Here is a 19,444-nt window from a genome sequence, read left to right as displayed (position 1 = left end):
AGTCCAGCCCTAACTATAAGCTGAAACTTGACAAGATGTTTGTCATTTGATCATGTGATCTTGTGAGAGTCCAGCTGCATCATTAGGTAACTTTTCATCCTGTTGCAAGTTAAAATATCTCTTTTATTTTGAAAAAGTCGATAGGGTTTGTCAATTCCGTAACCATGGAATCTTGGAACAAAGAAACCAGGAGCTATGCAGCATACTCTATTTAAAAGACATTACACTGTCCAGACAGGGCTGGTGTCCAGTATCCAGGATGCCAGGATAAATGGCACTATGGAAAGTAACTATGGACCTTCAGCCTCAGCTGCTCCAGCTGAACCATACCCACTGACCACGTCTTTATATAATTTGACCTGAATTGCACTTTTTTTTCTCTCTTTTTTTCAGTTCATGCAAGGTATTCAGGTTTTGATGGCTTTAGCACTCAGGAAACTGTAAGTTAGTCCAGTCTGTTCCTCTTAATACAGCACATTCTTTGTGTGAGGTGAGGCAGTGAGTGAGTAAGTGACAGACAGCAGGCATTGATGTGGTGGATTAAAAAGTGCAGTAATCCGTGACCCAGCTGGTAGCATTAAACCCTGTCTGAGCATAGTGAACATGACATTGTAGCACACTTTTTTCACGTGTTTATGAAAATGATATAAATAACTTGTGAACCTGTGTGTGTGTGTGTGTGTGTGTGTGTGTGTGTGTGTGTGTGTGTGTGTGTGTGTGTGTGTGTGTGTGTGTGTGTGTATGCATGCTTGATTGACATGGAAGGTAGGGACGAGGTAGACACACTCTGTGAGTAATACGACACGTGTACTGAGTATGAAGCAGGTTTACACTGCAGGGATGAGCCCACTATATATAGAGCAGAGCAAAAGGTTGGCAAACAGTCAGTCACTGCAGCCAACTCACTTGTAAGCAGCAAAGATCTCACTGCTGGTAAGCATTTGGTTTTATGCTGCTATTCATTATACTTTATTTTATACTTTATTCTTTAGTTGGGTTAAATGTGGTTGATTTTATTTCAAGGGATTTTGCTCTTTTTGTTGGTATATGTCTGTTGTAATGTAGCATATTACTTTAGACTATTGGGCAATAAACCTAAACTACATATTTAAACCAGACATTCTAAACAGAAGTAACAGAATTTAGCACTTATTCATGTTGAACACACACACACACACAGTAAATAGAAATGATGGGATGGAGGTACTTTGTTTTATGGACTGATTGTGGTTACGTTACACTTAAATCACATTTTGAATATGCTGTCAAACATGTGGAGCCTGCCTCCTAGAGTTGGTTTTGAGAGCTAGTTCCAAAATTCTGATTTGTTTAGAAATATCTATTTCGATTCTTCTTATCTGTTCCTAAAGAAATTTCGCTTTACTTGAAATCTAATGGTCCAGAATTTGAACCCATGACAACTGGACATCTCACTGAGTGTGTTTGCATTGCTGTTTTAGGACTTGTATGAATACCGGTAAGCAGCAGAAGCCAGTTCTCACAGGTCAGCGGTTTAAGACCAGGAAAAGGGGTAAGTGGCAAAGAGAGCTTTTAGGTATCAAGGCATCACATGAGACTTAAGGCTGTAGGGTGCTACTTAACCAGGGAACACATGAACATACTATAAATATTTAATTTACCAACATCTGTTCACATGCAAGGCACAATGAACAAGAGCACCTCCTTTCAAACAAACATGCACTCGCTCACTCACACACACACACATACACACACATTCCTCATGAAATGTCACAGTCACATTGGATAGCTGGGGAAGGGCTGTTCTACACTTTAAATGGCATGTGTGGGTAGCCTTCAATGAAACTGGAAAAAGATTAATTTTAAACTGATAATAAACAGTATAAATTAAATATTGTCTGAATTTGACAAAAAGGATTGAATCAGTGAATACCGTCCGTGTATTAGAACGTATGCCTTCCGGGGAAACTATGATCTAAGACATTTTCTTAAGACTAAAAGTGACTTTGTTATTCTACCTTCCAGACAGTCTTTGGTTTTCAATCAATCGTCTTGCGACATTCCAATAGTTGTTGTTTCTGATTTTCTGCCCTAATCTCAGTCTTTGTGCTGACTATGTGATCTACTGTCTTAGATGAAAAGGAGAAGTTTGAGCCAACAGTTTTTCGAGACACAATTGTCGTGGGCCTCAATGAAGCAGGCAGTGACCTGGATGCTGTAGCCAAGTTCCTTGATGTCACAGGGTCCAGACTTGACTACAGGCGCTATGCAGACACGCTGTTTGACATCCTCATCGCAGGAAGCATGCTTGGTGAGTGTCACTGGCACACTAAACTTGTTGAAGAGATCAGATGTTTGGTTCTTACCTTCACCTTTTAATTGGAATCTATTGTAGGAGTCATCACAGATGATGATTTCTATCCAGTCTTTCAGCTGAGTTAGAAGGGTGGAACTTGCCTTTATGATTTATGACATTTTAGTTTAAAGAGATCCAATTTTGTGGTAACATCAGAATAAAATTCTGAGTAGTTGCAATCAAACAATGCAATTATTACTTTGTATGGACCATCACACAGGCAGTGTGTTGTACTAGGTCATTCCAGGGCTCCAGACAAGGACAAAGAGATCACTGCTTTGTCAGATTAACACAGTAATTCCCACTAATCAAACAGATCTCAGCACTAAGCACCAGACATTACAGCCGTCTAGTTTGATAGTATTGCCTGCAATGTAAAAAAGTCGAACTTGTTAACAATTCCATTTATTAAAAAACAATAATCAGCTCTGGGATAAAGTTAGGTTCCACTTTCCTGAGAGTCAGAAGTGATTGATGTCCAGTAGATCTTCTATAGTTCTTAGAACCAAAGCTACCCAAGTAATTCCTGAAGACTGAACTGTACCTGATCCATCACATGCACATAGGACATCTGAAAAACATGGCTGAAAACAGTTGCTGGAGAGATGGTGGGATGGTGGGCAGGAGCAGTCTGAAGTGCAATATTGTTACCTCTTAACATTAAACTAATCTCAATCTGTCTGTATCATGTCTGCTTTCCTGTTTCCATGTGTTATGTATACAGACACACTCACTCACCTCCTGCTCCTTAATCTGTCAAACTAGTGTGTTCTCTGTGGCTGGTCTGATCAGGTCAGCGCACTCTTGGTTAAACCAATTACAATTAAAAACATTAATGCTCAACCTACACTGGACTTCACAGAGCTAATAATAGGAGTACGTACCTGCTGTCAAGTCATCTAACCATTTAACTTTATATACTGTGTGACTGCAAGCATGTGAAAGGAAAGAAGTAGCAGACTGGGCTGGGCATCATTGATTCATCATTGATGAGGCAGTTATTTTGTAATCAGTTCAAAGTAGTCAAAACTGCCGGTTTGAATTTGCAGAGACTATGCTGATATATGGTTTTGAGTTTAGGTTTGACCACAGTTTTGAAGTTAAAATGATCAGTTACCCTCACAGACTTGTAGCCCGGAGTCCTTAACCAGATCCAAGGTGCAACATGGAGCACAAAGTAGAGGAGTGTGAATTCCGGGAATGCTAACAATCCTGGAGTTACTGCGAAGTTCATCAAATTTGTATTTATTTGTATTCATTCCAAGACATATTCCAACAAGTAGTACTTTATGCTTCCATCATACACCATTGTGTAAAACTGTGTAAATGAGAAAGAAACATTGCTGTCCTGGGGTGATTGTGATGGAAAAGATGGCTGACAATGCTGACAGTTTATTTTCAACATGTCTAGATTATGAGATGTCCTGAATGAAGCAGCTCCAGGCCTTGAGATGCCCATTTATAAGAACCTTAACCAAATGTGTGGAAATATCCGCACTGTACAAGAACACACTGTCAGTTGGTTGGCAAATAAAGCAAATAAATAAAGGGAAGTAAACAGCTTTAGTCAAAAACTATACCCTGAAGTAAGAAATATGATTCCTTTAAGTGACCTAAAACAAAAACATATTTACAAAAAAATATATATACACACACACACACACACACACACATATATATATATATATGGTCACTGATATATATATATATATATATATATATATATATATATATATATATATATATATATATATATATATCAGTGACCATCATGTTTGCTGTTGAGCTTGGGACATATCATGCTCCCAGTAACAGGTTTAAAACCTCTAACTTAAAATCTCTTGTTCCATTTCTTAGCTCCTGGTGGGACACGTATTGATGAGGGCGACAAGACCAAGGTGACAGAATACTGTGTGTTCACCACTGAGGAAAGCCATGCTGCTCTACGCCTATATGCTCAGGTAGAATCTGAATCAGAGGTCATTTGAAAACGTGACATATGCAACTAATTTATTTTGGTTATTTATTTATGTATTTTGTGCATAACAGCAGTAAACGGAAAATTATTTCAGACCTTAGCTTTCTTCGGATGCTTCAGGTGAAGGACTTTCACACCACCTAGTGCTGGGGTCCTAAATACTGAACATGAAGGACGTATAAGGATGCATAAGGATGCATAAATGAACTGTACAGCTTAGAAAGGCATGTGCAAAATATGAACCACGGAATGTGCGATGTTTAGAATTTACAGTATGAAGTACAAGAAAATGTCTCCTTCGTACTGGCTGAGTCAAGACAGCGCACAGAGTTCTATTAACATCATGTTTGTTGGTTGATGAATCATGTCCCTGTCTGCTTTATGATTGCAGGTTTTCAACAAGCTTATCAGAAGATACAAATATTTAGAGAAGGCCTTTGAGGAGGAAATCAAAAAGGTGACCATTTCTACAGATATGATGTGCAAATGTTTAGTTTTTATTTATAGTAGGTACTAGGTATAGTAGTACTTCATGGACATTACAACTACATTAGTGAGACACAAAGTGCTGTGTGATTGTGAACCTCCTGAAATAAGGAACGAAAAATGTAGCAGCCCACATCTATCACTTTATGAAAGGTACCATACACTTGTTCTAACAAACACATTCATTTAGGAAACAAAAGCAGCGACATTAGCACCACTTCCTATTCCCTAGTGTTGTATAAAGCTGCGGCATGAGAAGGAACTAAAGGCTTAAATGAATGCTTTTGTGGAAGGTTGTTATTTCCATTGCTGTGCCACAGTCATCACAGTACGCCGTCTTGTTTTGTGTAGCTGCTGCTCTTCTTGAAAGCTTTCAGTGAATCAGAGCAGACCAAGATGGCCATGCTGACGGGCATCCTGCTGTCCAGCAGCACACTGCCACCTTCCATCATCACCAGCCTCTTCAATGACAGTGTGGTTAAAGAAGGTGAGAGGGTACAGTTTCGGCTTGAAGAATTTACTTCCTGACAGCTGGTCTGAGCAGTGGAGGTGGGAAGACGTTTAACATCTACAATCATCCAGAGTCACTTAGTGGATAAGCCTGTGGGTGGCTGGCATGGGGATGATATACTGAGAAATAAGGAACTGCTCCATAAATTTACAGATTGTGACTGGTGCCTTAATCTACACCAATTGCATTAGGTACCCAGTCAATGTATTATCAAGACAAAGTTTATGTGTTGTCTTGATATATTCAGTATTATGTACATTTCACATTATAGTGTTATAGTGTCATTCCTTAGTTGCCAGTCTCACGTGGTCCTTTTTAGAAGAGCACTGGTTTAATTTGCGTTTTGCAGTTTTTATCAAAATCTCAACACTTCTTGCATGGGTCCTTCATTGTGGAATACTTGCAGGAAATGCTAATTCCTATCAAATCAACAAATATATCATCACATCTATATGATGTGCATTTTTTTCTGTGCACAAAGGAGATATCAAATGAGATAGCTAATGACACATGTCTTCTTTTTCCAGGGATTTCTGCATTGTTTGCAGTGAAGATGTTCAAGGCATGGATCGCAGAGAAAGATGCTAATTCAGTTACCTCCTCTCTGAGGAAGGCAAACCTGGATAAAAGACTTTTGGTAAGAGTAAACCAAGTCCAATAAGGTACACAACAAGAGCTTTACAAGAATGTAGTATGTCACACTACTCTAAGAATAACCTCAGAGAATATAACCATGGAGTGCCCTCTGCAGTGCACGCCTACATTCAGTGTTAGTATCTGCAAGGTTTCCATGGTGATAGTGTTCACCTGTCAACCCCCATTGATATTTCTAAATAGGAAGAAAGATGTGAATTTAGATGCAGGAGGGTACTCCTCACATTCAATGTTCATTTTCTGTATATCTGTTGTACTTGAAAAGCAAACTATAAGTCCATAAGTGATCTGCTTATGTGCTTAGAAATTAACCATAACGATTTAAATAATCTATGTGCATATGTAATGTAATCATACATGGATCATGTACATGTGCAAAAAAATACTGAACACAATACCACGTGCAAAATATATACAATAAATATGAAAATACACAGTATGTGTATGTGGTAAGGGAATCCAAAAGACTACAGGATCTGTGTAAGTATGTAAGTATGTAAATATATGCTTAAATGTGTAAATATAAATATGTAAAGTATCTATAGTAAAATGGGCAAAAAAGAAAAGAAACAATGTACATAAAGAGTACATGAACAAAGTTATAGTCCACTTTAAAGAAGTAGAGGTAGTAATCCATATTACTGCAAGAACCACTCAACTGAGTGAAATGATTAAGAAGTACATTGTTATGTTCACAAAAGAAGACCAGTCAACTTCCATGTCAAGAACTCAGATGCTTTGCTTCATCTGCACTTGAAATAACTTTTATATGTTGGGAGGGTTTAGAAGACAAAGACCTTGTTCTTTTGCAGAGGCAAACTTTATTAGAAGTCAATAATACCTTAGGTTACAACATCAAACCTCATAGCTACATATCATTTAAAAGCATATACATCTAAACATCAACTGAGAAGCATCAGTGTGCTAAAAGTGCCTCTTTAAATTTAACAGAGTTTTATATTTTTTTGTTTACCACGTGAAGTCAAATGTTGTGTTCTATGTTTTAGTGTCTTCATAGTTCTACTCTAACACATTTTATCGTTGTTCCTGTAAAATCCTTTTTTTCTTCAGGAGCTGTTTCCTGCCAACAAACAAAATGTGGAACATTTCTCTAAGTACTTCAATGAAGCTGGGCTCAAGGAGCTGTCTGACTTCCTGCGTGTGCAGCAGAGCCTGGGGACCCGCAAAGAGCTGCAGAAAGAGCTGCAGGAACGCTTGTCCCAGCAGTGTCCCATCAGAGAGGTACGCACAGCTGAGGGTCAGTACTTTATGTTGATCAGATTTGCCGCCATGCTTTAGTGTCTGTTCGTGTATGTGTGTTCAGATGGTGGTGTATGTGAAGGAGGAGATGAAAAGGAACCAGCTGCAGGAGCAGGCTGTGATTGGCTTGCTGTGGACGTGCCTGATGAATGCTGTGGAGTGGAACAAGAAGGAGGAACTGGTCACAGAGCAGGCACTTAAACATCTCAAAGTAGGTCACACACAGTGGATCCCACGCTTTCAGCTGTTAAGTCTCCTTACTGCATTCAGAAAGCAACTGTTTTGACAGAGGTTTTTCTTGGTGATAGTTCAAAACAACTATGAATATAGGAATTGGTAATCTTTTGAAATGATGCCACCTGCTGGTCACTTTTTTTTCTGGTTGGCAGACTTAAATAATTGGTCCCTTTTCAGTCTAGGTGTTATTTCAAATTTAGTTTTCTTTTGATATTATGATACTGTTGTACTTAAACCCATTTTCAGTGCCTTAGTTTGAGGAATATAAAAATGTAAAGCACTTTATAGAACAACTTTTTAAATGTTTTAAATACAGCCACAGCTGCAACAACTTTAGTTGTCTGTCTGTATCACACAAGATGAGTTCAGTCACAGTCCTACTGTGCAGGTCAACCAGCGCACAATCAGCTTAGAAATAAAGCTGAACCAAAGCAGTGCACTTTATGTTGTGTTTATATGGGAATCGCAATGACAACAGCACAATTTTTACATGTGTAGCAGCTGTTTTATTTAAAACAGACATCTGTTCTGACTGTGGGCTGTGTACAAGTATTGTATGGGTTAATGTTAGCATTGACTTGGCACTGCTGTGAGGGTTACTGCCTCCATGCACAAGCGTAAATAAATACATTCATTAAGAAATGGGAAAAAAAACACATATTTAACAACATAAAGATACAGAATTTCATGGAAAAAATATCACATTTATTATTATTATTTATTTCTACATTTACATATAAATAATTTTTGTATCTCTACATGTTCTTTTCCATGATTGTATTTTTGAAACTATAAAATAATAAAATGTCCTTCTTCAGACCTATTTATGTCATTTAATGGAATTAAAATTGCCTTGAAATAAACATGATTTTAAACTCCTTAGTATTTAGTACTGAATAACATAGTATGAGTAAAAGGCTCTTCATGGCTCACTGTGATCACACATAGCCATCTGAGCCCTTTTGGTAAATAGTGCTATAACTATACACGTCATATTGGTGCATTTTGTTTCATTCAGTGACAGTACTTCCCATAAAAGACTGCTTTTAGCATCGATGTAGGTGTTACTGTTTTCACTGTGTGTGTGTTCTGTCTCCCAGCACTATGCTCCTCTGCTGGCTGTGTTCAGCACTCAGGGTCAGTCTGAACTGGTGCTGCTGCTCAAGATCCAGGAGTACTGCTACGACAACATCCACTTCATGAAGTCTTTCTCTAAGATAGTTGTGCTCTTCTACAAAGGTCATCATCTCACACACTCGTAATGCAGTCATCAAGTGTTTTGAAGATCAGACTGTGACAAATGTGACAGATTTGTGTTAAACAAATCAGGGCTCTGTATGACACCTGAGTCTCGTTACATTGATTGGAAACACATCTGAAGAGATGGACCCTAATTTGACATCAACTTGTAATCCTAGTGCTGCACTTAGTTTTGCACATTGCAAATAAGTAATATTGGTTCATTTTCCAACATAATATTTCTGTTTAATTTATATGATGCCTATTCTTAGGAAATGTGGGAAGTTTTGAGTATTTTTATGCAAAAATTCTGAATACTTCGTATCGTATTGTACATCTTTGGTATCAATGAGTAGGCTTTTCAAGCTGCCAGTACAAAATGTTTTTCTCTCTTCACGCAGCTGATGTCCTGAGTGAAGAGGCCATCTTAAAGTGGTACAAAGATGCTCATGCTGCCAAAGGGAAGAGTGTCTTCCTGGAACAGATGAAGAAGTTTGTTGAGTGGCTCCAGAATGCTGAAGAAGGCAATAACCATATATCTTATTATCATAATGTATTCCCTCCAAACATAGCCACGGGTATTTGCTGTTATTGCAACCAATTGTAAACTGATTTATTTAGGAAAAATCTATATATATTACCATCCTTGTATTAATATTCTAGTAAGACCAGATTTCCACAACTGTATGTTTTTTTGTACCCAACTCTCAGTATAACCAGCAGAGGGAGCTGTCAATCATGCTTTTGTTTGTTTCTTCCTGCCCACAGAGTCAGAGTCAGAGGGGGAAGAATCCTAGAGAGGAGCTGAAGCAGGTTCCTGTAGTTTGCTTCCTGTGTCCTGGATGACAGCACAGCAGCTAGATAACTTGTGTAGGTTCCACCTGAGCTGATAACAGCGATAACCAACAAGTCTGAACTCTGGACCAGGTGTCGGTCTCGTATAGACATCCACAGCGCCGTCATCCACCTCAGCACAGACTCCACCTGTAGCACTCACCAGGAATAGTGACATTACCTGTCTGTACTAGAAATTACATTGTTTAGTGCATTTTGTTGCACACAGTGCATTTGGCAATGCTCTCACATTTTTATGAATAAACAAATTTTATATGTGCATGTGTGCGTACACTCCCTTTATATTCCACACGCCAACGTGAATCATTTCACTTCAGCATGATGCATTTAATAAAAATGCTGCTGCTGTTACGGAAGAGTTACAAGTACAGTGCAGACCATTCATGAGAGCAAACATCTCAACTTAACCATAAATAGAAGAAAACAAACTGATTTACTGATAATTATGAAATAAATTATTATAATCAAAAACAGTCTTGTGATAGACCTCCCAATGACACAAATACTGACAATAGTTGTCGAATGTGATCACATCAAAGCCAGATCGGGGAAAGTGTCATCTCATTGACTTCGTTGGTGGCATGAATGTTTTATTTTCCCCACAATAGTCTGAAGAGTTTATTCGAGAGTGGTGCCAGTAACAAGAGCTAACCAGTAAACAGCAGTTCTTTGGATGGAAACGTCTTGTTAACGATTAAGATCAGAGGTCAGGGGGGTTGGAGCTGACACAAGGACTGGATGACTCAAATAACTTCTTTATTGTTTATTATTCTTTATTCCTTCTTTGTCCTGGAGCACCATCCAAGGGTCATAAGAGTTAAGAAAAGTCACGTGAGGTGTAGAAAGTAGATTGTTGTTCAAAATGTGGATCATTCATTTATGTCTTCTTTGGTAAAGCAACATACATGTGTGTGTGTGTGTGTATGTGTGTGAGTGCGTTTTTATGAAAGTGAACCAAATAACTAATGCTGTCCCCTTTTATTGACCTTTTGTCACTTCCCTGCTTTTCTGCATGCCTTGGACTGTCTCTCTGGATTACTCTGTTCCTCCTGTGCTTGACTGTGTGTGTTTGTGTACAGACTGACCTAGAAACAACTGTGTTCTGTGTGATCAAACGGGGTGAGTGATGAATTATAAATTAACAGCGAGAATAACTTAAAACGCCCGTGTCGGTCAGAGCCCAGTTGGAGCGGAAGGGTCGCTAATCACATTCTTTCTGGAAGAATTTGAGAGGAAATTACGGGACTTCGCTGTAGCCAATCAGCGAGCCGGGTGGCCTCCGCTCACTGAGTCATATGTCAAACGGGTATCAAGTTAAATAAGGTGAGGGCACTTGTGCCGGAATTCAATTTGATTGTGCCTTCATATTAAAAGCAGCCACTTTCACCTGAGAGACCATGCACATCGTTGATGCTTTTACCTGATGGCTGAATCTTTCTGAATATTGTAATAAACTGCTTTGTATTGGCAAATAATAATTTCAATTCCTCTCAGATTCTTTGACAGGCCTGTTTTTGCACACACAAGGAAAATAATACACTGCATTTTTAAATAACAAGTGATTATTTATTTATTAATTCATTAGCCATTCCATCACTTAGTTATTTGTAGATTACACTTTTTGTGTTTATTTATTTATTTTTTTGGAGAAAAACATTAATTACATATGTCCTGTTTTAGATAAAACATGATAACATAAAAGCCATAATAATTCAAATATATTTTATTGAGGTGGTCTTGTACAAGTGCAGGTCTTGTGCCTGTGTCAAGGCAAGACCTCTGGATGACTTCTGCTCCCTTTGTGCATCATATACGCTCCTATGATGTTTCCACTGTTTCCAGGCTCCGTCCTATAAAATATCCTAACATGGTCTGTACAGTTTCACAGTTTCAAGTGTCCCTTAAACCACCATTTCCATTCATCTGACCCACAGAGGTAGATCTAAAGTCCAACTTAAAAGATACAGCACCTGTAGAAAAGTAAAATATTTGAAAATATTTTCATTTTTGTATATTTTGCGTCACTTTAGGGGAAATCATCAAATTTCATTATAAAAGAAGGATGCCCAGGGTATTTTTACCACTGTCAAATGTCTAAATTGGTCCAATTTGACCTAAACAGAGCAGTATGTAAGGGCTAAAGCAGGGAGGTCAAACTCATGTTAGCTCAGGGGCCATGTGCCACCCAGTTTAACATCAAGAGGGATGAACCAGTAACACAATAGCTCATTAACCTATAAATAATGACTACTCCAAATGTTTCCCTTTGTTTTAGTGCCAATAAGTACATTATAATAGTATTTACATTTAATGAACTGTGCTATTACAAAACATTTAATGTCCAGCTCTTGCTAGCATTTTGTAAAAAAAAAAAAAAAAAAAAAAAAAAGTGTCAAACGTATGTTTGACACATGTGGGCTAAATCGTAAGATGTCCTGAGCTAGAACCATATCCAGGCTCTCCAGACTGTCCCGTCTACGGTGCCTTTATTTTGAAGGAGTCCTCTGGCTGCTCCCTGCGTTATTATTTCTGACAGGCGCATCGATGCTCCGTTCTTTGCAGCCTGGAGCGACCGGCTATTCATCGGATAAGCGGAATTTGCTACTCAGCGGTGTTTGTCGGCCCTGATTGTGTCTCTGCTGCCGACCTATTTATTCCAACGCTTATTTGGAGGATTTCTTGTATTTGTTTACTGGCCGAGATGGGCTGCTCCGGATTCACCTGCTCCAAGCACTCCCTGTGCGCGCTCAACATCCTCTATGTTGTGAGTAGCCTATCCACAGCAGAGGGTACCATATGGATGCCTTATCTGCCGGTTTTATTAATAGAGCCAGTATTGTATCCCTAGCCTATTTATCGAGATTGTGTAAACACAGTGCAGGGAACGTCCTGTCGTAATCAACACACTGATGCGAACTGCTTTAATCAATTATTCACAATGGAACCAAGATCAGGTGGCTCCTGTATCCTTCACATTAAACAAATGAAAGACGGTCTCTATTGTGACTTGGGAGTTAAGTGGTCGAAATGTTTGCCTTTTCGGCTTTAAATGTGTTTTGTTTTGTTTTGTTTTTTAATTTCCTTACCTCACTTTTTATGGCATATGGCACGTTTTGAGGCTTTGCCTGCAGTCTCTGATAGCGCTTATCATCCCTGCTCTGTCAGCTTTAACTACATGTAGCCATGACCCCTTTCTGCTTCCAGCAAGCTTCATTTCATAGTAGCCTACACATGCGGGATCTGTCCACGGAGCATCGATATGATTTGAAAGGGGCTGTTAGCTTTGTGTGTCTTCTCCAGGGATGAGATGATAACATTTATTCTATAGTGATGGGATCTGTCTTTTCTAAAACAAAGAATTCACAGTTTTTAGCACAGATCTTTATTTGCCTTTCTTAAATTCTCATATCGTATATTTATGTCTGCTAAACTGATTTAGTATAATGTTTAGCTTGGCTGTGGTGTATCATAAAGTTCCTCTCCAGACAGACAGACAGACAGACAGACAGACAGATACATTGGGCATTAAGAAAAATATAAGTGTAGAAATTCTTAAAAATATACCTTGCTTATTAAAAAAATGCATATGTTTCACTTCGAAAATGTGTCCATCACTCAAGGTCCAGTACTTGTGAATTTTTAGGCTTTTTGGTATTTTCACATCATATATAAGGCAGAAGTAATGTAGTCCTATAACAATAATGCTAACTGACTGGGTATGAAGTGACACACTGCTCTGCTGCAACAAAGTTAACTCAGAATGAACAAACAAAATAATGTGATACTAGTGCTAAGTTATTTTACTCATATATCTGTCTTTCTTTTTTTTCACTTCCAGTGAGATAAGTTCATTCCATTTTGAACTGGCAACCATTATTTTACTACATATGTTAAAGAGTCATACATGCCACAGGTAACATGACTGAGTGTACTGGGTTGTGTCAGGTGGGGCCCCTAAAGGAGGTCTCCTACGGTCCTATTGAAAACACCTTGCCATTTGTTAAAAGTTTGTCGTCCCTCGGGCGCCCCCTACTGGCCGAGGGCTCCAAGCTGTTGCCTACCTTGCCTGTTGACAAGCTGCGACCATGACTGGCTCCCAGGAATGTCATAGATGCTGCCCAGACAAATCTCAAACCATATAGAAATATCAACTTTATTAAACTACTGAATAGAGGGAAACTGTACTGAGTGGTTTCAATTCAAATAAATCAATATTTCCCTGCTGTTACACAGTATCCACTGAAAAAACTTTGGGATACTTCAGTTATTTCCTCTGTCTGTGTCAAGCGTTAGGACATCCCTTTAAAAGCAGCTTCAATGTAAGTGATGGGAAATATCAGTTTATTTATGGTATGAGGCAACTGTAGAGTTCAGCTGACCTAATAACCTCATAAAGTAAATTGAATATCCAGAAATAAGTTGCTGTCGTAGTCTCTTATTTTCTGTCCCTCCATTGCAGCCAGAGCAAGGCATTAGAAGAGACAGGACTGGATTTACTGTAACTAGACTGTAACTGTGGGTCTGTTAACTGCAATGTATTTTTGGTCAGGAAGAGGACTGTGGATTGTGTCCCCTTTGCTTTACACTAAAATAGTTTTAGGAAGAATGACTGCAGGGCCAGCATTCGCTGGAGCTACCGCCTTAAAGGTACACAGTGACATGTAAAGCATCAGTGTCAGTACATCCTCTGTGTCCTCCATACATGGGTGTTTATTTTTGTATTTGGTGTCTTCAAACACTAAACTGTAAAGGTTGAATCGTGAGGATGACTTATTGCAATTCATGTGTTACTTCTTTACTCAATCACTGCTTTCAGCCTGTGCCTGTGTGTCTGTCCTGCAGATGGTGAGTCTGCTGATGATCTGCATTGCAGCATGGGGGAAGTGGTTTGGTTTGGTGTCCAGTTTCCAGGTGGTGGGAGGTGTCATCGGTGTCGGTGTCTTCCTCTTCTTCGTGGCCCTTGCTGGCCTGATCGGAGCTATGAAGCATCATCAGGTCCTGCTCTTCTTTGTATCCTTCTCAGACTCATCCTGACGCTTTTATGGCTGATGCTCCCTTTGCAGCTTAAGCAGTGGGCTGCACCACATGCTTGAACTGGATCGGTTTTAAAAAAGTATATTTTAACTATTATGTTACACAAGGTAGTTTAGCTCTCATCTTTAAGTACAAGATTTAATCACAGTGGATTTAGGTCTAAATGTCCAGCATGTGCTGCATGTTGTATTGTAACCATTTAAAAGACATAAGAGCAGATATATACTGCTCATATTTAGAGGACCTTTGGTTTGTGTTGTGAATGAGAATCATTGTGATCATGTGTACAGTGACAATGAAGGCTTTCACATTCTCATTGTTTAGTTGGAAATGTCCTAACAACTAGCTTGGTGTTCATGTCGATGATTTCACACTAGCCTAAAATTTTACTCAAGGCTGATTTCAAGTATATGTGGATGTGCTGTTAGAGCTTCATGCTTATTATTTGATATATTTTGTAATAGACTTATATACATAACCAATTTGATGTTAAGTAACGTAAGGGACATGGTTAGCTTAGTTTATGATTAAGACTGAAAATCCAGAGGACACATCAAGCTTCATTAAATAAAACATGTGGCAACATTGATGTTGCAGGAAGTCTTGTCCTGTGCAGAATTGTCTTTGCTGCTAATGAGTTTTCTCGCCTTGTTCACAACGTGCATGCTGTTCTTAGTCTGTTTCAAAAGGCTACCTTGACCTGGCTGTTTTGGAAAGTCAATTTTTCATTCATATATGCATGTGAAACCCAATCCAGCTGCATCATATTTCACAGTCAGTGGTCAGCTGTGCACAGACGTCTCTCCCTTTTTGAGCCCCACATGCTGCCGAGTTGATGATATTATTTTTTTTCTGGGCTTTCTAGGCAGTGGTTCAGAACACATGTTGTTAGCAGGATTCTGCTCTATGTGATGTGTGTAATGTTCCTTGACAGTGAGTCTCAGTACATGATCATCCTGTTTATGGTGTTTATCGTACAGTTCTCTGTTTCCAGTGCTTGTTTGGCCATCAACAAAGAGCAGCAGGTAAGGTCTTCATTTATAGTAGCAGAACATCTATCGTAAGACTTTCACTTCTGCCTTTGACTTAATTTAAAATTGACAGCAGTAATTAATGATTCTTTTTGTTGTTTGCCGATGTGTCCTCTTTCGACCTAAATTTTGAGAAATGCAGTCAGTGAATTCTTCACCGCACGTCATCAGAATATGTTCTCTGGAACATGTTCAGTGATTGATTGGAATCATTGGCAGGGGTCATTTTTAATAGAAGTATTTTATGTTTTCAATAATATAATATGCCTAATGTGTATGCAAATTAAGTTGCTTGATATAAAATATATGAAACTCAATCTATCAGTCCTTGAGTATTGAGTATTGAGTATTGAACACGCAGCAACATTGATGAACATAAATGAAAAAGCCCTGTGACTTGAGGCTCATGAAATGTTTTATAAAGCATGATGATGACATTCATCTGACATTTGCCATTTGTGTTAATAGACAATTCAAAGTTAAAAATTAATATATACAAAGTAACACTGCTGACTTTAAGTCTGTACAAAATCATCCCATTTAACATTGGCATGATATACTTTCCTGTGTCGCACACAAAACTCATTCACTCATACTCATTGCCGAATGGATTAAAAGTCCATTCAATAAATCACATCAAATACAGTCAAGTTCTAGATACATGGGATGGTCAATACTCAGTACATAAGAGATTTCAGTTTTTAACGTAGTTAAGAGAACCAAATGCCTGTGTGTGTATAGGGTACAACAAGAATGAATCAGAACAAGATTGTAAAAACTTTGTTAAGCTTTTAAAGCCATTGTTCTCATCACCACAGTGCCTTCAATAACTGTCAAATGAATGAAGTGAATGAGAAATAACCTTAAGACTGATTTGACTACTGCCAAAGAAAACTTCTGCATTGTACTCAATTATGGGTTCAAACAGTTTCAAAAAAGTGTAATAAAACAATAATGCAATGTCAAACAAAATAGCAGGAATAAAATGCAAATAATAATAAATAATATTCAGTTCAAAAGTTGCTCCTACACAGTAATGATGTTTCAAACCCTCTATAAGCTTTTCAGCACCTATGCCTTTAGAGCAGGAAATCTTCTCTCCTGCTTCATTCGCCTTTCGACCAAATTCCTCACTAGTGTCTTATCTACACAGCCAGTCACACAGTGTATTACAATTCTAAATTACATGAAACCAACTGTGGGTTTTATTTACTAAGTACCTTAAAATGATGATAATCAACCATCATTTCTTTGGAAATCCTGTTAACATGAACAGCTGGTATCGGCGGGCGATCACATTCTCACCTGCTTGGATGATATAAAAAAAACCTCTATGGCCAGAAAATAATAATACCAACACATTTATAGTCCTTGGTTGCTATAGCAGCAGCAACTGATTCGGTTATCTATATCTGTGTCAATTCTCCCAACATGTACAATATCCAGGGATTACAATATCTCCACTGGATCTCTGGTGTGTGGTGTTCAATCATGATTAAAAAAAAAAAGATCCAAAATGGCGGCTGTGTTAACGTCAGGTGGCAACCTCCTGCTCTGAGCAGTGAAGTCAAGGCAGAAGTACAAAAAATTCAGTTCATCGAGTGGCCACTTGAGGCTGGTTGCAAAAGGGAGCAAATCCCCATAGACCCCGATGTTAAAAAGCCCAACTTTACAGCGTTATTAAACATGTTTACAGCCTGGTTCAAAAAACGGTTTTGGTCTCAATTGTTTATTTCACTACTCAATTGTACTTTTCAAAGTCGTTCGTTTAAGTTTTATCAAGAATTAAAATTCAGCATAATTGAGGGCATTCCCGCTCTGAGTGACCGGCGGTAGCCTGAGCTAACAGGTAGCGAAGGGTCGGGGGGGCAGGTCTCAACATCCGACACGACCCCCTACATCCATATCTGGAGTATCCACGTGTGGGTGGAGTAAAGCTCATCCAACATGGTGACGGCAGGCTCCGCCCACTTCGGGCTTCATTTTCAAGGTTCAGAATCCAATGTGTGACGTCACAATGGGTCTGTCCATAGTATACAGTCAATGGCTGACGTACGATTCACCGCTCAATGCGGCGTCTACGTGTATATATATGTCTATGGCTGTAATGCTTCATGTGGCTTCTCTGCTGTAGGATCACCTACTGGAGGTGGGCTGGAATAACTCAGAGAGCACTCAGAGGGATGTGGAGAAGAGCCTTAACTGCTGTGGCTTCAAACATGCCGACCCCAACGCCACCTGTGAAGCTGTAAGTTCGGACTAGTGCTCATCTTGCAGGGCTTCCTGGATTGTTACATCTCAGCACATTTAAGCTGTCATTCATCATTCTTTGCATTTAATCATTGATCTTTAACAGAAGTAAAGATCAATTTGAAATAAGCCAAAAGCAGTTTTTTTAACCTCCTGTTAGAAGCACCTGTGTGATTGTGTCTCTTGTTCTCCTGCAGACCTGTTTCCCCAACCACTCCTGCCTGCCTTGTGCAGATAAGATCCAGGTACATGCTGGAGAGATTCTCCGCTTTGTAGGAGGGATCGGCCTATTTTTCAGCTTCACTGAGGTGAGTTCTGTAGTTGCAGCAGTGACAGTGCTAGTTGAGAGGGCAAGCAAAGGTAAAGGTCAGGGAGGGTGCAGAGTTCTCAGCTTTTGTACTGGGTTAAGAGAGCGATACAAACGCAGCAACCAAAGCCACAGCAGCACACAAGTAAATAACCACCACCTTGGTCTGGAGTTAACATAACAAATTAGCCACTGGACATGAAGTCGTTTTAAGTTGTTTAGCCAGCAGGATGTCTGGTACTCCCTCACTATCACTGTCTCTTCATGTCAGATCTTGGGAGTGTGGCTCACATATCGCTACAGGAACCAGAAGGACCCCCGAGCGAACCCCAGTGCTTTCCTGTGACACAGCACCAGCTCCCACCCCTCTGCACTGTCACCTCACCGCCTCTATGGTCCTCGTTCGGGCTTTATCTGTAAATCCAAGACTGACCTGTTTGTTTCCACCGATTACTGCAGTGATGTTACAACCTAACATGTTTGGCTTTTTAGGTATTTTTAAGTATTTTTAAAAGCAGATGTGTGAAGGAACAGCACATTCTGCCTCAAGTCGGGCGACTCTGTATAAGGAACATTTTTGTACACTGAGCATTTGTGGGTGTAAGAAGAAGTAACATTGTCCAAATTATTTCAAACGTATTTATGTAGCCTGCCTAACCACTACTATTAAAGATTACATTATTTAGATTTTATTTGTATTAATAATGTATCAGGAGTTGATATGTTTGTATTGTATTTTATTTTTTTGCTTATGTGAGAATGTGTGGCTGTATGTGTGTTTCTGTGTGTCAATGATCTAACTGTGGTGTGCTGTGTATTTGCCCCTTTGCATGACTACTGCAGCTATAAGCCCCCGTATGAGAACTGCAAGGATGATACTATATAGAACCTGTCTGAGCCTTTGTACTGTAATCCACAGTAAAACACTAAAGGAGGAAAAGGAATGCCACTTCTCTACTCTTATGTCTTTTGTCTATCATCCTTAAATAATAAATAAGAACTGATAATGATTTCATTTGGGGTAATTTTTTTCTCTATGTTCGACCCATCCATTCGTTCATACAGCACTGAGTGCACTTCAGCGGGCTGTATGGGGCCTGGGAGCAGTTTGGGCATTGGGAGTTTGCTCAAGGCAGACATGGACACAGAAATGAGGGCTTTGAACCTGTGAACTTACGGTTCCAAAGCTGCTTTTCTAACTAACCCCCACTGTTTAAATCAACCGACATTAAGTCCATTGCTGCCTGTACAGGAATAGGCAGCATCT

General features: G+C 39.2%; 2 protein-coding genes across 2 annotated transcripts; both read left to right on the top strand.

The window, feature by feature from the left end:
• Positions 1–866: 866 nt before the first annotated feature.
• On the top strand, positions 867–9,814 carry bzw2 (basic leucine zipper and W2 domains 2). Its single transcript, XM_047604157.1, has 12 exons — positions 867–933; positions 1,461–1,531; positions 2,114–2,290; positions 4,193–4,296; positions 4,705–4,770; positions 5,151–5,286; positions 5,838–5,947; positions 7,036–7,206; positions 7,289–7,435; positions 8,562–8,700; positions 9,102–9,224; positions 9,469–9,814. The coding sequence occupies exons 2-12, from the start codon at positions 1,468–1,470 to the stop codon at positions 9,495–9,497; spliced, it is 1,266 nt and encodes a 421-aa protein (XP_047460113.1). The 5' UTR covers positions 867–933; positions 1,461–1,467; the 3' UTR covers positions 9,498–9,814.
• A 2,262-nt stretch (positions 9,815–12,076) lies between these two features.
• On the top strand, positions 12,077–19,192 carry tspan13b (tetraspanin 13b). Its single transcript, XM_047606082.1, has 6 exons — positions 12,077–12,319; positions 14,398–14,565; positions 15,534–15,614; positions 17,755–17,868; positions 18,068–18,178; positions 18,449–19,192. Exons 1-6 carry the CDS (start codon positions 12,257–12,259, stop codon positions 18,521–18,523), a joined length of 612 nt encoding a protein of 203 aa, XP_047462038.1. The 5' UTR covers positions 12,077–12,256; the 3' UTR covers positions 18,524–19,192.
• Positions 19,193–19,444: the final 252 nt, after the last annotated feature.

Source organism: Mugil cephalus, chromosome 14 (assembly GCF_022458985.1).
Source record: "Mugil cephalus isolate CIBA_MC_2020 chromosome 14, CIBA_Mcephalus_1.1, whole genome shotgun sequence".
Lineage (NCBI taxonomy): Eukaryota > Metazoa > Chordata > Actinopteri > Mugiliformes > Mugilidae > Mugil > Mugil cephalus.
The sequence above is the reverse complement of the archived record's forward strand: the minus strand, read 5'-3'. Positions and strand labels throughout refer to the sequence as shown.

Excerpts from the sequence above, each read along its gene's own strand:
- tspan13b (XM_047606082.1), top strand. The coding sequence starts at position 12,257 with ATGGGCTGCTCCGGATTCACCTGCTCCAAGCACTCCCTGTGCGCGCTC. Across the intron at positions 12,320-14,397 it reads CGCTCAACATCCTCTATGTT|ATGGTGAGTCTGCTGATGAT; the intron begins GTGAGTAGCCTA and ends TCTGTCCTGCAG. Across the intron at positions 14,566-15,533 it reads ATCAGGTCCTGCTCTTCTTT|TACATGATCATCCTGTTTAT; the intron begins GTATCCTTCTCA and ends AGTGAGTCTCAG.
- bzw2 (XM_047604157.1), top strand. The coding sequence starts at position 1,468 with ATGAATACCGGTAAGCAGCAGAAGCCAGTTCTCACAGGTCAGCGGTTT. Across the intron at positions 1,532-2,113 it reads GTTTAAGACCAGGAAAAGGG|ATGAAAAGGAGAAGTTTGAG; the intron begins GTAAGTGGCAAA and ends CTACTGTCTTAG. Across the intron at positions 9,225-9,468 it reads GCTCCAGAATGCTGAAGAAG|AGTCAGAGTCAGAGGGGGAA; the intron begins GCAATAACCATA and ends TCCTGCCCACAG.